The sequence below is a fragment of the Parasteatoda tepidariorum genome, chromosome 10 (assembly GCF_982258835.1).
Source record: "Parasteatoda tepidariorum strain Cologne lab strain chromosome 10, Ptep-v5.0, whole genome shotgun sequence".
Classification (NCBI taxonomy): domain Eukaryota; kingdom Metazoa; phylum Arthropoda; class Arachnida; order Araneae; family Theridiidae; genus Parasteatoda; species Parasteatoda tepidariorum.
In genome coordinates this window covers 44913433-44928561 of record NC_141764.1, presented here as the reverse complement: position 1 = coordinate 44928561, position 15129 = coordinate 44913433, and the positions used below count along the sequence as shown (strand labels likewise).

Genomic DNA, 15129 nt, shown 5'->3' with positions numbered 1-15129 from the left:
TCCCGTTGTTTCACCTTATTCATCCATTTACAATTAAACTAAAGGGGGTGTTTAAACCCTTTTAAAAGGAATGTAATTTAACAACAATTGACTACTTTTCCTCCATTCCAGAGGTTAAGGAAAATTTCTCGTTAAACTTGAATTTTACTCTTGATAACAGAGTTTTATATAGGCTTAACATTAAACCAATCATTCAGGAAAAATCTAGTTAGATCAAGGATCATTTTAAAGAAATTGGACTGTATAAGAAAACATTTTTATTGCAATGTTGAAAAATACTCAACCTTTTTAATTTGCATAAAACTTTCCTTATATTAAAAAATAAAGAGAAAATCAAGTCTAAATCTATGTCCAAGGTTCATAGCCAAAGAAAGTAAAATATTTAAATGTGACGTAGCTTTAAATAATAAATGGGTCAGAAATTATAAAATAACCTTTATTTTATAGGAAATTTTATAAACAATCTAATCAATCAAAGGAAATTCTTGCACAAAAATACCACAAACCTACCATCTGAATTACAGTATTAAGATTGTACAATCGATTAAACTATATACAAAACATACAGAAATTGCATAGCTTGAAAAGTATTTATTATATATTTAAACAGTCCAAATAACAAAATAAATAAAATATCATTTAAATCAATATACTTCCACTAACACTCCAACACGTACGTTTCTTCTCAAATTTTTAATTCTTTTCTGATATTTTAATTTCCTTTTTAAGATTGATTGCATTGGATTTCCCGTCGAATTTCAACATCTTCATCTTGGCTGTCTGAGTCAGAGGAACTTATTTCAATCACAGGGTCATCTCTTCCAGATGCCTAAAATTAACAAAATTTATATAAAGTTATTAAATAACCAAAAATTCTATCTGATTTTGAAATTGTAGAGAAAAATTTAAAAAATATATTTTGTCTAAATAAAATTGACAGTCTAGAATGTATAATTCGAACTTGACCATTTTCAAGAATCCTCAAACCCCAATTGCCACAAGTCCTAAAAAGTCATAGCTGGTACCCAATATTCTAGCAAAATTAAATTTTGTTGACCTAAAAATCTAATTTTAACTTGAGTAGACACCTCACCTGGCCATTTTTTGCAAGAAACATCTTAATTAAGGTGGATGCTTTTTATCTTAATTTAAATGTCCTCATTATGACAAAAGAAATGTATTGCAATCAACACTTAAAAATTTATAACAATAACGAGAGCTACTATAATTATAAAAAAATAAAAGCTGAAGTTGCTAAATAGGAACAAAGCATAACAGAGAAACGTAAAAAATTGTGCCATCTGTTTTTATTAAATGCCGAAATTTTCGGCATTTTATATTTCATTGAAAATATGTTACACTATGATAAAAACGTCAATTAAATACATACAAGGCTATATCAGAATTGTTGCTTATAGAAACAAAAGATTACACTAAAATATTTAATTCAAAAATTCCATATACTCGTGCTTTTCAGTTAATTGAATTTGGAAATGTAAGGTTTTTACTGAACTAACAAAAAAAGAAAGAAAATTAAACAATTACTCTTCGCCCACGTGAACGAGCAAGATGTTGCATCAAAAACCAGATTGTTTGGTCAATAAAAGCTTCAGGGCAATCTCTCCGTTCTTCCTCTCGTTCCTTCATGTTTGCAATCAGATGCTGCAAGATAAATAAGCATTTAAAAAATATTTTTTTTGAAGCTTACTTAAACATTACAACTGTAACTCTGGAAGTCAATAAGTAAATAGTGCTATAAAAATTTTAAATACATTGATAATAATAGGTGAAAATTTTTATAGTTATTAGTACAGTAGAGAACCATTTATCCGGTATCCAGATAACCGGGAAACCAGAAAACCGGGAAAATTTTTGCTCGAATTTCCCGCCATTTTAAACTAGAACGAAAAAAGCGGAAATTGGACTCATCCTTGAAGTTGAGTAGAGGAAAATGTAAGGAAGGGGAAGATTTTTTTCCCCGTTTACCCAGAGAAACGTCATTTCCTCCGTGACCTTGAAAGCAGGCAAGGGATGAATGTTTTATTTTTTCCTTTAGGCCGTCAATCAAACTCAAGGGTGTGGCATGCTGATTTCGTTTTCTGCTTGATTTACGAGGGGGGTGGGGAAAATGCATTGCATGCATATCAGTGAACAGAAAAAGAAAAGAGAAAAATATATTTATTTGACATCGACTAATAAAAATAAAATCTTTTTCTTTTGAATAAATTCTTATTCTTTGGAAGTGCGGTATCAATTACAAGTTTTTCTTGGTGTGGAATCACATCTGCTGTAATTAAAAATCTTGTTTTTATCAACAAAAAAATAAAATAAAAGGAGAATTGTTTATTATTTTAAACATAGGATTATTTTATGAAGCAGATTGCAGTTTTGTTTTTCTAATTCCACTACGTTTGATTTTTTTTCTTTTCGCGATAAATTTCGCACTCAATAAATTAATTCTTTTTATTCATAAATTTTATCATTAGGTTTTTTTTTTTTTTTTTTTTGAATTCCGTTGATCTTGCCTTGTTTCGGGTTTTAATATTTATGCTAGTGCCTTTTTTAATTATCGTTTCGGTTCGATAATTTTCAAGTGTTTTTATTTAGATTAATAAGTTTTCCTTTTATTTTATCGTTTCCCCCGTATAATTAGGTATGAAATATATTGCGTTATTTAATCATTGGTTTTGTTTATATTATTTAATTTAGGAATTGTAATTATTTTTAAGAAATAAATATGAGAATTTTGTATTTTTTAAACTTGATTTTCTTGTCTAAACTTGCAATTTTTTTTGTTCTTTTAAATGTTATATTTCTACCATTTTTTTTTTCTTTTTAAAGTTAGGAGTACCTTTCTTTTTTCTCTTACTTTATGCATTACACTTTTTCCTTGTACTTCGGGTTCGATAAAACATCGATTAACGACACTTTTTGGTCGATCCAGAAAACCGGGAAATTCAGATATCCGGGATAGCGATGGTCCCGAGCATCCCGGATAATTGGTTCTCTACTGTATTACAATAAAGTAGCAAGAAAATTTTAATTTGATTATGAATTCATGTTAGTTGACAAAGGTATAACTAATGAAAGCTATAATTTTGACCAATACATAATTGTAGGCACTTAAAACCAAATAATAATGAGGCTTGTAAGAACATTTCAATGTTCTCTAAGATGCTCTTAGAGAACAAATATTTTCCTTAAATATCAATAATCTAAAGATGCAATATTTTTTGTTTATTGAAATAATTTAAAATACGTTTTTTTTTAAACTTATAGTAAATAAATAAATAAAAATTTATAGTAAATAAATAGATTTTTTTCTTTACAATCAAATTTTCACTTTTTTTCTCTGTTGTAGTAAAATTTGGAAACAAAAATTAAAGTATTTTTGTTTTTTTTACAAATAAAATATGGAGAATTCTATTCATGTTTTACTTTTAGCATACTTTTACTATTATTTTGTATTTAAGAAAATATCTTTTTTTGTTTTATTCATAGAAGTATACAGAAGCAGCAAAAGCTCTCTAATTACAATTTAAATAAAAACAAAAATATAAGTTTTTCAGCACACTGCTAATGGCCCTTATTTCTAGGCTCATTATAATTAGCTTGTACAAGACCGGGTTATTTCAACAAAGCTTAATTTTGGAATTAACCGTAATAAAAATTAATAAAAGTGTATTGGTTCAAAAGACAAATGTTACAATAATTTGTAATTATGTTGGTGCCTAAGAGATTTTTTACAATAGCAAATGACAGGTTATTACAATCAATATTGACAATAGAAAAGAGCCGGATTTTTCAATTAACCTTCAACATAAGAAAGTTTTAAATGAAAAAAGCACTTAAAATCAAAGGATTATATAATTAAATAAAATAATAATAATTAAATAAAATAATAATTAAATAATAATAATAAGTATACAACTGGGATATTCCATCGTAACAGGCTAAAAGTTATAAATAAACCTGATTAAAAATACATTTAAAAAAATCAATATAAGCCAGCAACAGTTAGTATAGCACCATAGAAACCATACGATATATTTATAATTAATAAAATAAATTCTTTAAATAATAGTACTTAAAGGTGTGGTAACAGAGAGACAAACAGAAATTACATAGACACCTTTTAAAATTTGGTAACTATGAAATAATGAATGTTTTTTTTAAAAAAAACTTAATGTGTTTTATTTAATGGAAATTCAAAAAAATATTTTCATAAAATTTAATTGCTGCCAAAATTTAAATAATAAATGTAAAATCTTTTCTTGTTAACAAACTAACATCTCAAAAATCAAAATAATCTTTACTACCTTACCCCCTTTTTTTAGAAATTATTACAACTGATGTAGTGTCATTTACTATACTGATTATTTCCAAAATTAAATCAAATTTAAAACGACTTTTTATCTGGCCACACAGGAGAAAATTAGAATAATTCTGAGAATCATATTACATCACAGCTTTTCCTTCATGCAGGTGTTTCATAAGTCCTAGTTAAAAGCCTTGATTGTTCACATCTCACTCTTTTCTTGGTATGAAAACCTTTAATTTTGTCCATCATTAATAGAATAATTATGTATGTGCATATTAATTGACAGATAAAGAGGTAGAAAATTTATACTCTAAATAGTAAAAAGTTGATCCAGAAATTTGATAGCCTTGGGTCCTCAGGAACCATAATTTTTTAATTCTATTAGAATAATTTGTATTAAAACTGTTAAATTATTTTCATATTATGTCAACCTATGTTTGAACCAAATTTTATTAAAATATGTCCAGTAGTTCTGTAGTTAATCAACTAAAAATAAAAATTCTCTCAATTTTGAACATCAGTGTAAATCTTTTTTTATAAAGCCTTTAAATAATAGCAATCTTAACAAGTTATCTTAAATTAAAGCAGGGTATGAAATTTCAGTACTAAAGGTACTAGCCAAACTAAACTTTTCGCTTGGAATTTTTAAAATGCTAACAGATGTAGTATAAATATTTTCGGGTGAACAAAACCATAAAAGAATGCAGATACTGAAAAATTGAATCAGATTTATTGCACACTAATAATGAATTAAAATAAGGTTGCCATGAGGTTGTCCATTTTTTTAATGCTTGATGTTTGCACACCGTCTACCGCTCGGCACTAAAATACAAATTGTACATTGCAGCCTAAGAGTCAAAACTCTATTAAAGATGTGGGTTCATTTAGAAAAATTCTAAGTAAATCATCAAGTGTCTCAGTCTTCTAAGATCGAAGATTGCCTTTATGCTGTACTCAGTCTGTTGTAATATTCTGATTAATAGCACTTAGAGGCAAACTCTCAATGGGATACCTGCAAGTGATGTTGTGTGGGTATGATTGGTTGTTGAAAAGTAGCATTTGTTTACACTAGCAACTGTTCTTTCCATTCTATTTCGTGTAATTTGTGTCGTAGTTTGTTCTTTTAAATTATATATTCTTTCACAAAGATTCTTTAACTACATAATTACACAAAGACTTAACAAAAAGACAGACATGAAGCCATATAGAACACAAACTAATTATGCATTGAAGTTGCCAGGTACACAAATATATCATAGTTACTATAAAATAAATAAACATATAATAAATCTAAGGTGAGTAAAAGAAGTAAACAAGAAAAAATTATGTTTAAAAAACTTCAATGTGCTGCACAGTGCTTTAATTAAGAAACTTCATGTTAATTAAGATTCTAACTCATGTGGAGAAACTTAGCTCAACTTTAACAGGTCATTTTGCTGATAAACGATCAGCTGGCGCTGACCTCATAGGTCACATGTGTTGGTATGTGATCTTCTTTTTGAAGTGCAAGTACTCAATTACGGATAAATATGTTAGTTTGATTTAAAATACAAAATTTCACTAGACAAAATTTATTCATCAGCCTTAAATATTCGACCACCAATGGGGAGTTGGCAAATGAAAATTTCCCATACTCTGTAAAAGTATCATATTTAAAACAGGTACAGATATTGCACAAAAATGTATTGAATTAGAAGACATAAAATTTAAAACGTGATGTCAGAATATTTTTTTATAAAATCAAAATTAATCTTGAGCAGAGCAGTATTATAATACCTTTCTTAGACCACTCAGATCTGGTGGAGTCTCACAAGATGGAACCCATATTTTGATATCATCATCTAATCCACTAGTAGCTAAGACTGGCATAATTGGATTCGGCTCTAAACAATTAACCTGCAATAAATTTTCATACATTTTTTAAAACTTAGATAAAAGTGTTTTTCTTTTTAAAAAATTAATAATAACATTCACATAAGATTATTAGCGTAACAGTTACTAATGACGGTACCTATTACTTGTTTTAAAAACCAGACCCAAGAACAACATTTTAACTTTTCAGGCTTTGGTTTTTTTTTTTTTTTTTTTTTTTTTTTTTTTTTTTTTTTTTTTACATGACCAGTATGAAAAACTGGCAAAAATCTAGGATAGTAATCAAGAAAAATAATGCATGTGAAGTTTTTAAGCATTAAATTAATATAAAAACCAGGTTGTAGAATTTACGTAGAGAATCTGAGCAGTATCTTCATAAATCCAAATTTGTCTGCAAACTCAACACAGCCAGACAAAGATTATTGTAAAAATTTAGCTTAAGGTAATATCAGGGATGAGAGTAGTCAGAAAGTAAAAAAGAGGAAATCCAAAAAAAAAAATATATAAATATATATATATATATATATATATATATATATATATATATATATATATATATATATATATATATATATATAAATCGCACTTTTTTTGTCTAAACTTGTAAGCCATGTGATTATAAGTCCCGATATGAGGCTTTTAAATCACGTGCATATAAAACTCTACATCGAATTTAAAAAATGCGAAAATGCAAATCATGATGCGTAATTTTTAGATCAAGATGCATAATTTTAAAATCGCGCGATATTACAACCGCAAAAATGAATCACGACATTGGATTTTAAGCTCGGGTAGCTACATAGGGTTTTAAAAGCTCGTAAATGCAAATCGAGAAATTGGCTTTTTAAATCTCGTAAATAAGAATCGCAATATTTAAATGGCCTGAATAAGAATCGCAACGTTCAACTTTTAAATCAGGTAAATACGAAAATCGATGTTTGATAATAAAATCGCGATTTTAAAAATGCGAAAATACAAAACACGATATTAGATTTTTAAATCTCGTAAATCTGAGTCATAATGTACGATATTTAAAAAGCGTAAATAAGAATTGCAATGCGCAACTTTTAAATCAGGTAAATACGAAAATTGATGATTGATATTAAAATCACGTGAATAAAAATCGAGATATTTGCAGAGTCGGGACTTGGGATTTCTAAAAGGATTGTTTGAATTGTTTTTTGTTTACACAATAAGTAAAAATTTACAAGATTAATTGAATGAGCAAATAAATATTTTCACCACAAATTCACCTCTATTTTTTTTTTTTTGCTTTTTTTGTTTGCTTTCTCTCCAGAATACAAGAAGCAGCGACGTCTAAATTACGAAAATACGAGCTATCCGGCCGACGGATAAAAAATACGGAAAATCTTATTTTCTATGCGTGAAATCGGAGAAAATAGCTAATATAAGTAAACATGCGGAAGGATTAGCAGTTAGGACGTAGTTTGAATTTTCTGTTTTTCTTTGAAAATCGTAAATAAATATATTAATTTGACTTCAACGACTGAATTTTTTTTTAAAAAAAAACGGGATATTTATAAATAAATAAATAAAAAAAACGAAACTTTTAGAGAATCTGAGTTTTTGATAAAAAGGCTGAAATTCGATAGAAAAAAGCGAAAAAAATCTCATCCCTGTATAAAGGTCAACCAGTTTTATCCCAAGGAAATGATTTTTAGAGAAACTTCAGAGGGAGGAATGAGGACTTCAATAATTTCGCTCCGCGGAAAATTAAATTCCTCATAAAATATTTTAACTTGTGCAAAAAAAAATTTCGGCGGAAATTAGCGGGAAAAATGGAAAAATCTGAGAAAAAGCGGAAATCCGCGAATCCGCGGAAGAATCTCATCCCTGTAATATACATGTAGGAAAATTTGAAAATATAAGATTCTCAAAAATTATACAAAAAAAACTTGATGCAGTTTAAATTTAAGTTGAATTTTATACAATTATACTAAAAAATGGAATAAATCTCTATAAAGTTAAGCTTATAATCAAGTAACATAAAATAAAATTACTTACTTTTTGTTTTTTGCAGTGTTCTCTCATTTGAACTATTTAATTTTTATTAGAAACAAGTTTAGAAATGTAGTAAAAAGAAGTCTTAGCAATTGTCCCCCATTTCTTTGTTTACTTTAAAAAAACCTTTGCAGCATTTGCTGCAATGATATACAAAACATAAGGATGATTTTATTGTTAGGTTTAGTACTTTCTTCAGCATTTAACACTTATATTACACTGCAAATAAATTAACAGAGAAGATAAAAATATAGTAACAAGTTCTTATCCTTACAGAGAACTTGTTACTATATGGTTTTTCTCCCCATTTCCTACAGAACTGTTAACATCCCATCTCGTTTTGGTTTTAAAGTTATTTCCAGGCCTGTTAACAAATTAAATTTAAAACCTTTAAAGATCCAATCACTATTTAATATTGCTGGGTCATTTTCCATGCACCTTTCCAATGCAACCTTGGCTACATTGAACCAATCAGAAAATTTCTAAAATTTAGGTTGAAGAACCATGAATTGGATAAAGCATTTGATCATTACAAATGACATCAAAAATTCAATAACTCATCTATTGCTGCACATTGTTGGAATCTTGAGCATAGATTTCATGCCACAATTCCATTCACCCCTGTCACATCAGTTCATCTTGAAGCCATGGAATCTTGTTTCCTTCATTTGAATGCAGATTCTCTTACTAAAATTAATCTAAGTAATTCATATTGTGAGATTCAAAAAGAAGTATATGGGGAGTACTTTTACTCGTTGAAGAGACTAATAACAATTCTAGGAACAAAAAGCTGCTCCAAATTAATAGTAAAGTAGTAAACTTCACATATATATATATATATATATATATATATATATATATATATATATATATATACAGTGAAACCTCCTATTATGGACACTCCTGCAAAACGGACGCCTCTCAATACGGACATATTTTTAATTCCCCGGGAATCTTCTATGAATAAACCATTACGTACATTCCCCGCAAAGCGGACACTCCCGTAACCGGACGGTCATTTTGATCCTGAAACGTTGTATTTTTCTTTACCTTATATTTTGATGTTTGTATTTTATAAAGGTGTCTATACTTTATTAAGGTTATAGTGACGTGTAGTCACAAAGAATGAGAAGTGGCAACAATGCCAAAAATGCGTAAGAAAGTGAGTTTTTAAATTTAGGCCTTGAAAATGAATATTGTTAGTGAAAATGAGCACTAAAAAATGAATATTGTTAGTGAAAATGAGTACTAAAAATGAATATTGTTAGTGAAAATGAATTCTAAAAAATGAATATTGGATGTGGAATGAGTATTAAAATTGATTATTTTGTGAAAATAAGAAACTTAGTTGTAAGGTATGTGCTAGAAAAAATAGTGATTACTGAGATTAAGTAGTGTATTTGAGATTTATAGAAATGAAGAGGAGAGTTAGTTTCTTCACTTGAAGTATTTTAAGGAGTTAGTTAAAGAGAATATTTTGGATAACGAAGTGTAACAGAAGAGAGAAAATTTATGAGTATTTTAAAGCTTTGTGAGATGAATATTTGTGAGATTTTTGTAAGAGATTTAGGATAATGATGAAGTTTTATAAACATGCAAAGGAAGCAAGTGACTTATGTCACAAGGACTTAAACCTAGGTAGCAATTTCTTAAGGCCTATTATTTAGTTGCAACTATATTTTTATTTTTATATTAGATATTATTTTAGTATCTTAAGAAATAGAACATTAAGTGTTTTTATAAATGTTTTTATATCTATCTGTTTTTATATATTCTATTTTAAAATTTTGAGAGTTAGTATGAAACCATCGCAATTGAGGTAGTTTCATATGTTTTGTTAACATAAGATTTGAATATTGCTTTCATTTTTTAAATTGTTTTTGTAATTCAGATCATGTGATCTCAATCATCCAGATTAATATACATTTTAAATAGTTTAAATAGAAGATGGTAAGTAAGGAGTTTGATCTTTCCTCAATGAGATGAGATGTGGAGCCTGATCACCTCCGGGTCAACACCTTTGAGAGGGGGGTTATTGTAATATCTAAAATACTAGCTTAATAAAATTAAAAGGATCTTTTGAGACTAAACTCAAAAAGAATTATATCTATCTTCAAATAAGCTTATCTGGTTTCTGAGAACATTAAATTTACTTAACTTAGCCCTTCGCGTATATAGTAAGTTCCGTTGAATAACGATGAAATCTTTATTTATAAAATGAATCCACACCGTGCAATAAAAAATCGTAACGAAACCAAATTCCCATTAAAATCAAGACTATGTTGAGATATTAGTTCATCTCCATCTGGTCTTAAGATCTTCCAGACGCCGGTTCTAACATCTGGGTTTTATAGATCACATGACATGAACATATGTTACGTTAAAGAAGTGTACACTTATATTTTAGAAATGGAAGGATAAAGATGTGTCTCGGAGCTTTGCACCAATTGTATATAGATTCCTTATTCTTTATTCAATAAAAGTATAGAATATTCATTATGTTATCATCCTTATAGAAAAGGATATTAAAAATATTAAAATATGACTGCAAATTCTACGAAATGCAATATAATGATTAATGAAAAGCCACGGCCCAAGAGTTTACGAGAAAGAACGAGAACGAGCACTACATATATATATATATATATATATATATAAAAAAAAAAGCTTTGAATGCAACACTTACAACACCACCTTCATCTCCATACATGTATTTTACAATATGTTCTGTTTCTTTCTCCCAGAAAAATATGTAGCCACAATCACTTCCACTCATAACAAACTCACTTTTTGGACCAAAGTAATTGACACCTTTAACTGAAATCATATAAAGTGAGATTAATTTCAAATTAATTAATATTTATAAGAATTTTTTTTTACAATATATTCAAAGCTTAATTTATTCTGAATTTAAGTTTTTGGAAAGAATTATGGTTATAACAGTACTTGTTACAATATTAATCTCGTAGAATCATAAAGGTTCGCAAGTATAAATTGATTTTTCAACATCTTTTTCTACAAGGAATTTTAGTTCTTAATGTAGAGTTCTGCTGCTAATTAACCAATATGTGTGCTTTGCTGTATACAAACTTGTTTTTTGAATTCTCATTTAATTTCTGGTTGCAAAAAAAAAAAAACTTGTTTTCTTGTCACTGATGTTAATTAACAATAGTGCAAAAACTATATTCTAGTATTTCTCAGCATATTCATATAATTATTTTGCAATAATATTTTCATTTAAAATATATAGGTTGTCTGCACACAATTTTACACAAAATATATTATAAAAATAAATGTGCATTACAAACTAAATATAACTTATTTACTGTTTAATGATTGTAACTTAATATCTTCATCATAAATTGTTGCATAATAATGTAAAATCACAGAACAAGTACAATAAAAACAAGTAACACCAATTCTAGTTTTAATCATTAGATTGTTATACTGAATAAGATTGACACTTTCCATTTAAATAAATATATAATGAAAATAACTGAAGTGATAAAATAATAACAGTGATGGCCACTAATAAAATTACTGGTTTATAAAATCAGTCATTTTCTAAAATAAAAACTGGGAGAACAAAATCAATGCAATATTTAAAAAAATTAACATCAATAAATCTTTGTAACCATTTTTTAACAATTAAGCTTTAGGAGAACATGTTTTAAAAAAGAAAAAATTCAAGTTTTTTCTAGCCTTTCTTTCTTTTCAAATCTCGAAAGATGCATAACATATTGTTCTAATCAAAAGAATTCATTTCAAATTCTGCCAAACAAACAACACCAGGTTAAATTTTTTAGACCATTCTGTAAATTAAAAAAATGCAACTAATATTTTATCAGAACATCAAGCATAAATTAAAACAGAAAAAAAAATGTAACCGTTGCAATTAATATAGATTCTAATGAATTTGAAAAGTTTAACTTTCAAACCTTTTTCGTTTTTCTTAGTGTAAATACACGGCTTTATCAAATCAAAGAACAAATTTAATTTTGGTTAATAGCAGGCACTATAGAAATAGTATAACAGTTAAATGTAATTGGCGAAAACTTCAGCAAATAAATATGAAGTATCTCTATGATCGAAATAGAATAGAATAAAAATACCATTTTATAAGAGATAAAGAATAAAAACACCATTATATAAGATATAAAGAATAACTTACAGGTTAAATACAATTAAAACGTTTGATAATTTTATGTTGATGACAGTCAAAGATTTTTAGATCTTCTTTCTTAATTATGAATCACATTATATGAATGATTAAGTCCAATGAGAAATAGTTTCAGTTCATTTTAACATTATGCAGAGAAATAAAAAATATTTTAACACTAAATTCAAAAATGCTCACAGAGTTTAGAAACAAAATATTGAATAGTGTTGCTTTATTATACTTATGAAATCAGATAATTATTTCGATCAAGCAACCTTTAAAAGTGAAAATATTAATGCAACCATCTAGGATTCACATGCTTCCCACCAAAACAAACAAATTTTACACATACCCAGTTCAACTCTCATACAGAGATAGTTTTAGAATATGGTATATCATAATTATTAAATTCAAATGACAATTATTATCAAATTCTTATTTATCATAAAATGGTTATTAATCTTCATTATCTTTGGTATTATGAGGTGCACTTGCTTATACATTATTTCTACAAGCAAGTTAAAAATAATAATTTAAAGACTTTTATATATATTCTTGCTAGGGTACTAGATGTAAATTAGCCATGTATAATACAAAAGCAAAACAAGAGCCAAAACAATTATTTCAAAAATCTAACTAAAATTTTAAAGTTTTATATTACTTTATAAACATAAATATTGCTTGAATTAAAATAACATGCAATAAAAATTAAAAATCAGTAACTTACCAGTTTGACTGTTCCTGTGGCCCCTATAGCGATGCAAATACTTGTTTTGTACTGTTTCCAGGTTATCAAATGAGTATATATCTTCATCATTATAAGAAGCTAGTACTTCTACATTTAAAAAAAATGGGGGGGGGGGGAATTAATAAGTGAAGAGAATTGAATATTATTATTGAAATAATCAATAATTTAAAAAATTGTTAATTAAAAAAAGTTTACATAGGTTTAACTATTATACAAAAGAAAAATTAGTTATATCTCATGTGTAGTTTGATTTTTCAAATTTATTCTTTCGTTTCGTGAATCAATTTTTTACGAACTCTAAGGAATAAACCTAAACAACAATGACCATCAAACCTAAACCCAATAAACCTGTGACCATTCACATTGATTGTACCTTAATATCCAACATAAATACAACAGATATAAAAATTGATTCGCATTTTTTTCTTAAAAAGTACAAAAATCATATGAAGCTTATAATAGGGAATATAAAATTAATTTTTTTATACAATTTGAAAAAATTTACACACAAGCAGGATTACTTAACAATAAGATAATGGGATTTCACAGAAACAGTGCACAGGATTTGATACCTAGACAGTTTAAGAAGTAAATAAAGAAAAACACTCAAGTTAATAGGAAAATTACAGTAAATCTAATAAACAATGTTTCATTTAAGGCTAATATGCTTTGTGGGTAGAAATTAACTTATTGGTACAACATTTTTCTTAAACAACAATATAATAGTAAAAGCTAATAATAATATTGTTGAGAAACTGTATAGCTATAGTAAACATTACATTATGTGAACAAAAAGTGACAAATCTTGTCTCAAATAGCATACAAATGTACGCATACATTTTAAGTAAACAATATTTTATGGGGAAAAAATTAATTCTGACATTTAACCTAGTTTTAGGCATGATATAACTAAAGCCGGGAACTTTCTATTCGTACTATATTAATCTGCATTACTATTTCACATAATGTTCATCATTATTGACTTTATTCACTGTATCATTTATTGCATTATTTACTTCAATAATAATAAAATGAAGAGTTTTGGGTATATCTGACCCTCTTATAACTCCTGAACCATTTATACTAGCACCCTGAAATTCAGACAGTGAATGAAATAAAAAAATTTAGACCCAAATCCTAAAATTCATTCAAAAATTCTAATTAGATTGCTTGAAAGAGAAGTTTGAAAAATGGGATTTTTTCCTGTGTTGCCATTGTTTCTATGTCAACTAGCCATTCATAAAAATTATCCCACAGATGATTCTGTTTATATTTTAAAACTTATAGTTCTGGTAAAAAAAAGAAGTTTATTGCACATTCTTTACTGAATCATTTTTAATTACTCATGTCAGGTAAACTCACCAATTAACGTGAAAGAGGTAGCGTATGCGAACTACACCAAACAATTAGTACATATTTTTAGTGTTATCTGAAACCATGTGCATTTTTTTATATATATATTTATGCTCTAAAAAGGTGCTTCTATAAGAATCAAAAGTATCTAAAATAAAAAAATAGGTTATGTAAAAAGGTAAATTAATGGAGAAATTGTACTAATTAATTTAGGAAAAGCCTTAAAAAATCACCAAACTATTGATGCCAATGATGCTCAATTACTTTTGGTAATCGGTACTGATTGAAACAAAATAGGTATTCTTTGGTTAGTCAAAAACAAGTGAAAAGTAGCCAAAAAATACAGATCTCCAGTAAATTGTTTTAACTACTTTCTTTTTAAATTTATTTTATTTAAATGCATATTAAATTGGACATTCACAAAAAATTAATTCAAATAATTAAAAAGAAAAAAAAAGTTGAATTAATTTGACCACTTCTAACTGAAAAGTACCCAAAAATAAAATAATCTGTGTACTAAAGAGCAAAATTAACTGATTAATCCCTTTAGGAGAAAGGTAAAAAATTGCCATACAATTTTTACAACCAATGATGCTCACTTAATTTTTGTAATAATTACTAACTGAAATAAAAAAATAAACTAAGTACTCTATA

The 15129-nt window shown here is 27.1% G+C and overlaps 1 protein-coding gene across 5 annotated transcripts in view; it reads right to left on the bottom strand.

Annotated features, from left to right (window-relative positions):
- Positions 1-422: 422 nt before the first annotated feature.
- LOC107436873 (DDB1- and CUL4-associated factor 8) overlaps positions 423-15129 on the bottom strand; it is a 29069-nt gene continuing 14362 nt past the window's right edge. For all 5 annotated transcript variants that reach the window (XM_087153584.1, XM_087153585.1, XM_087153586.1 and 2 more), the window contains exons 8-12: positions 13102-13209; positions 10902-11032; positions 6098-6217; positions 1546-1662; positions 423-829 (exon numbers count right to left, since the gene is read on the bottom strand). In XM_087153584.1, the coding sequence (XP_087009710.1) occupies positions 725-829; positions 1546-1662; positions 6098-6217; positions 10902-11032; positions 13102-13209 (581 nt within the window). In that variant the 3' untranslated portion in view covers positions 423-724. The remainder of the gene's footprint in view (positions 830-1545; positions 1663-6097; positions 6218-10901; positions 11033-13101; positions 13210-15129) is intronic.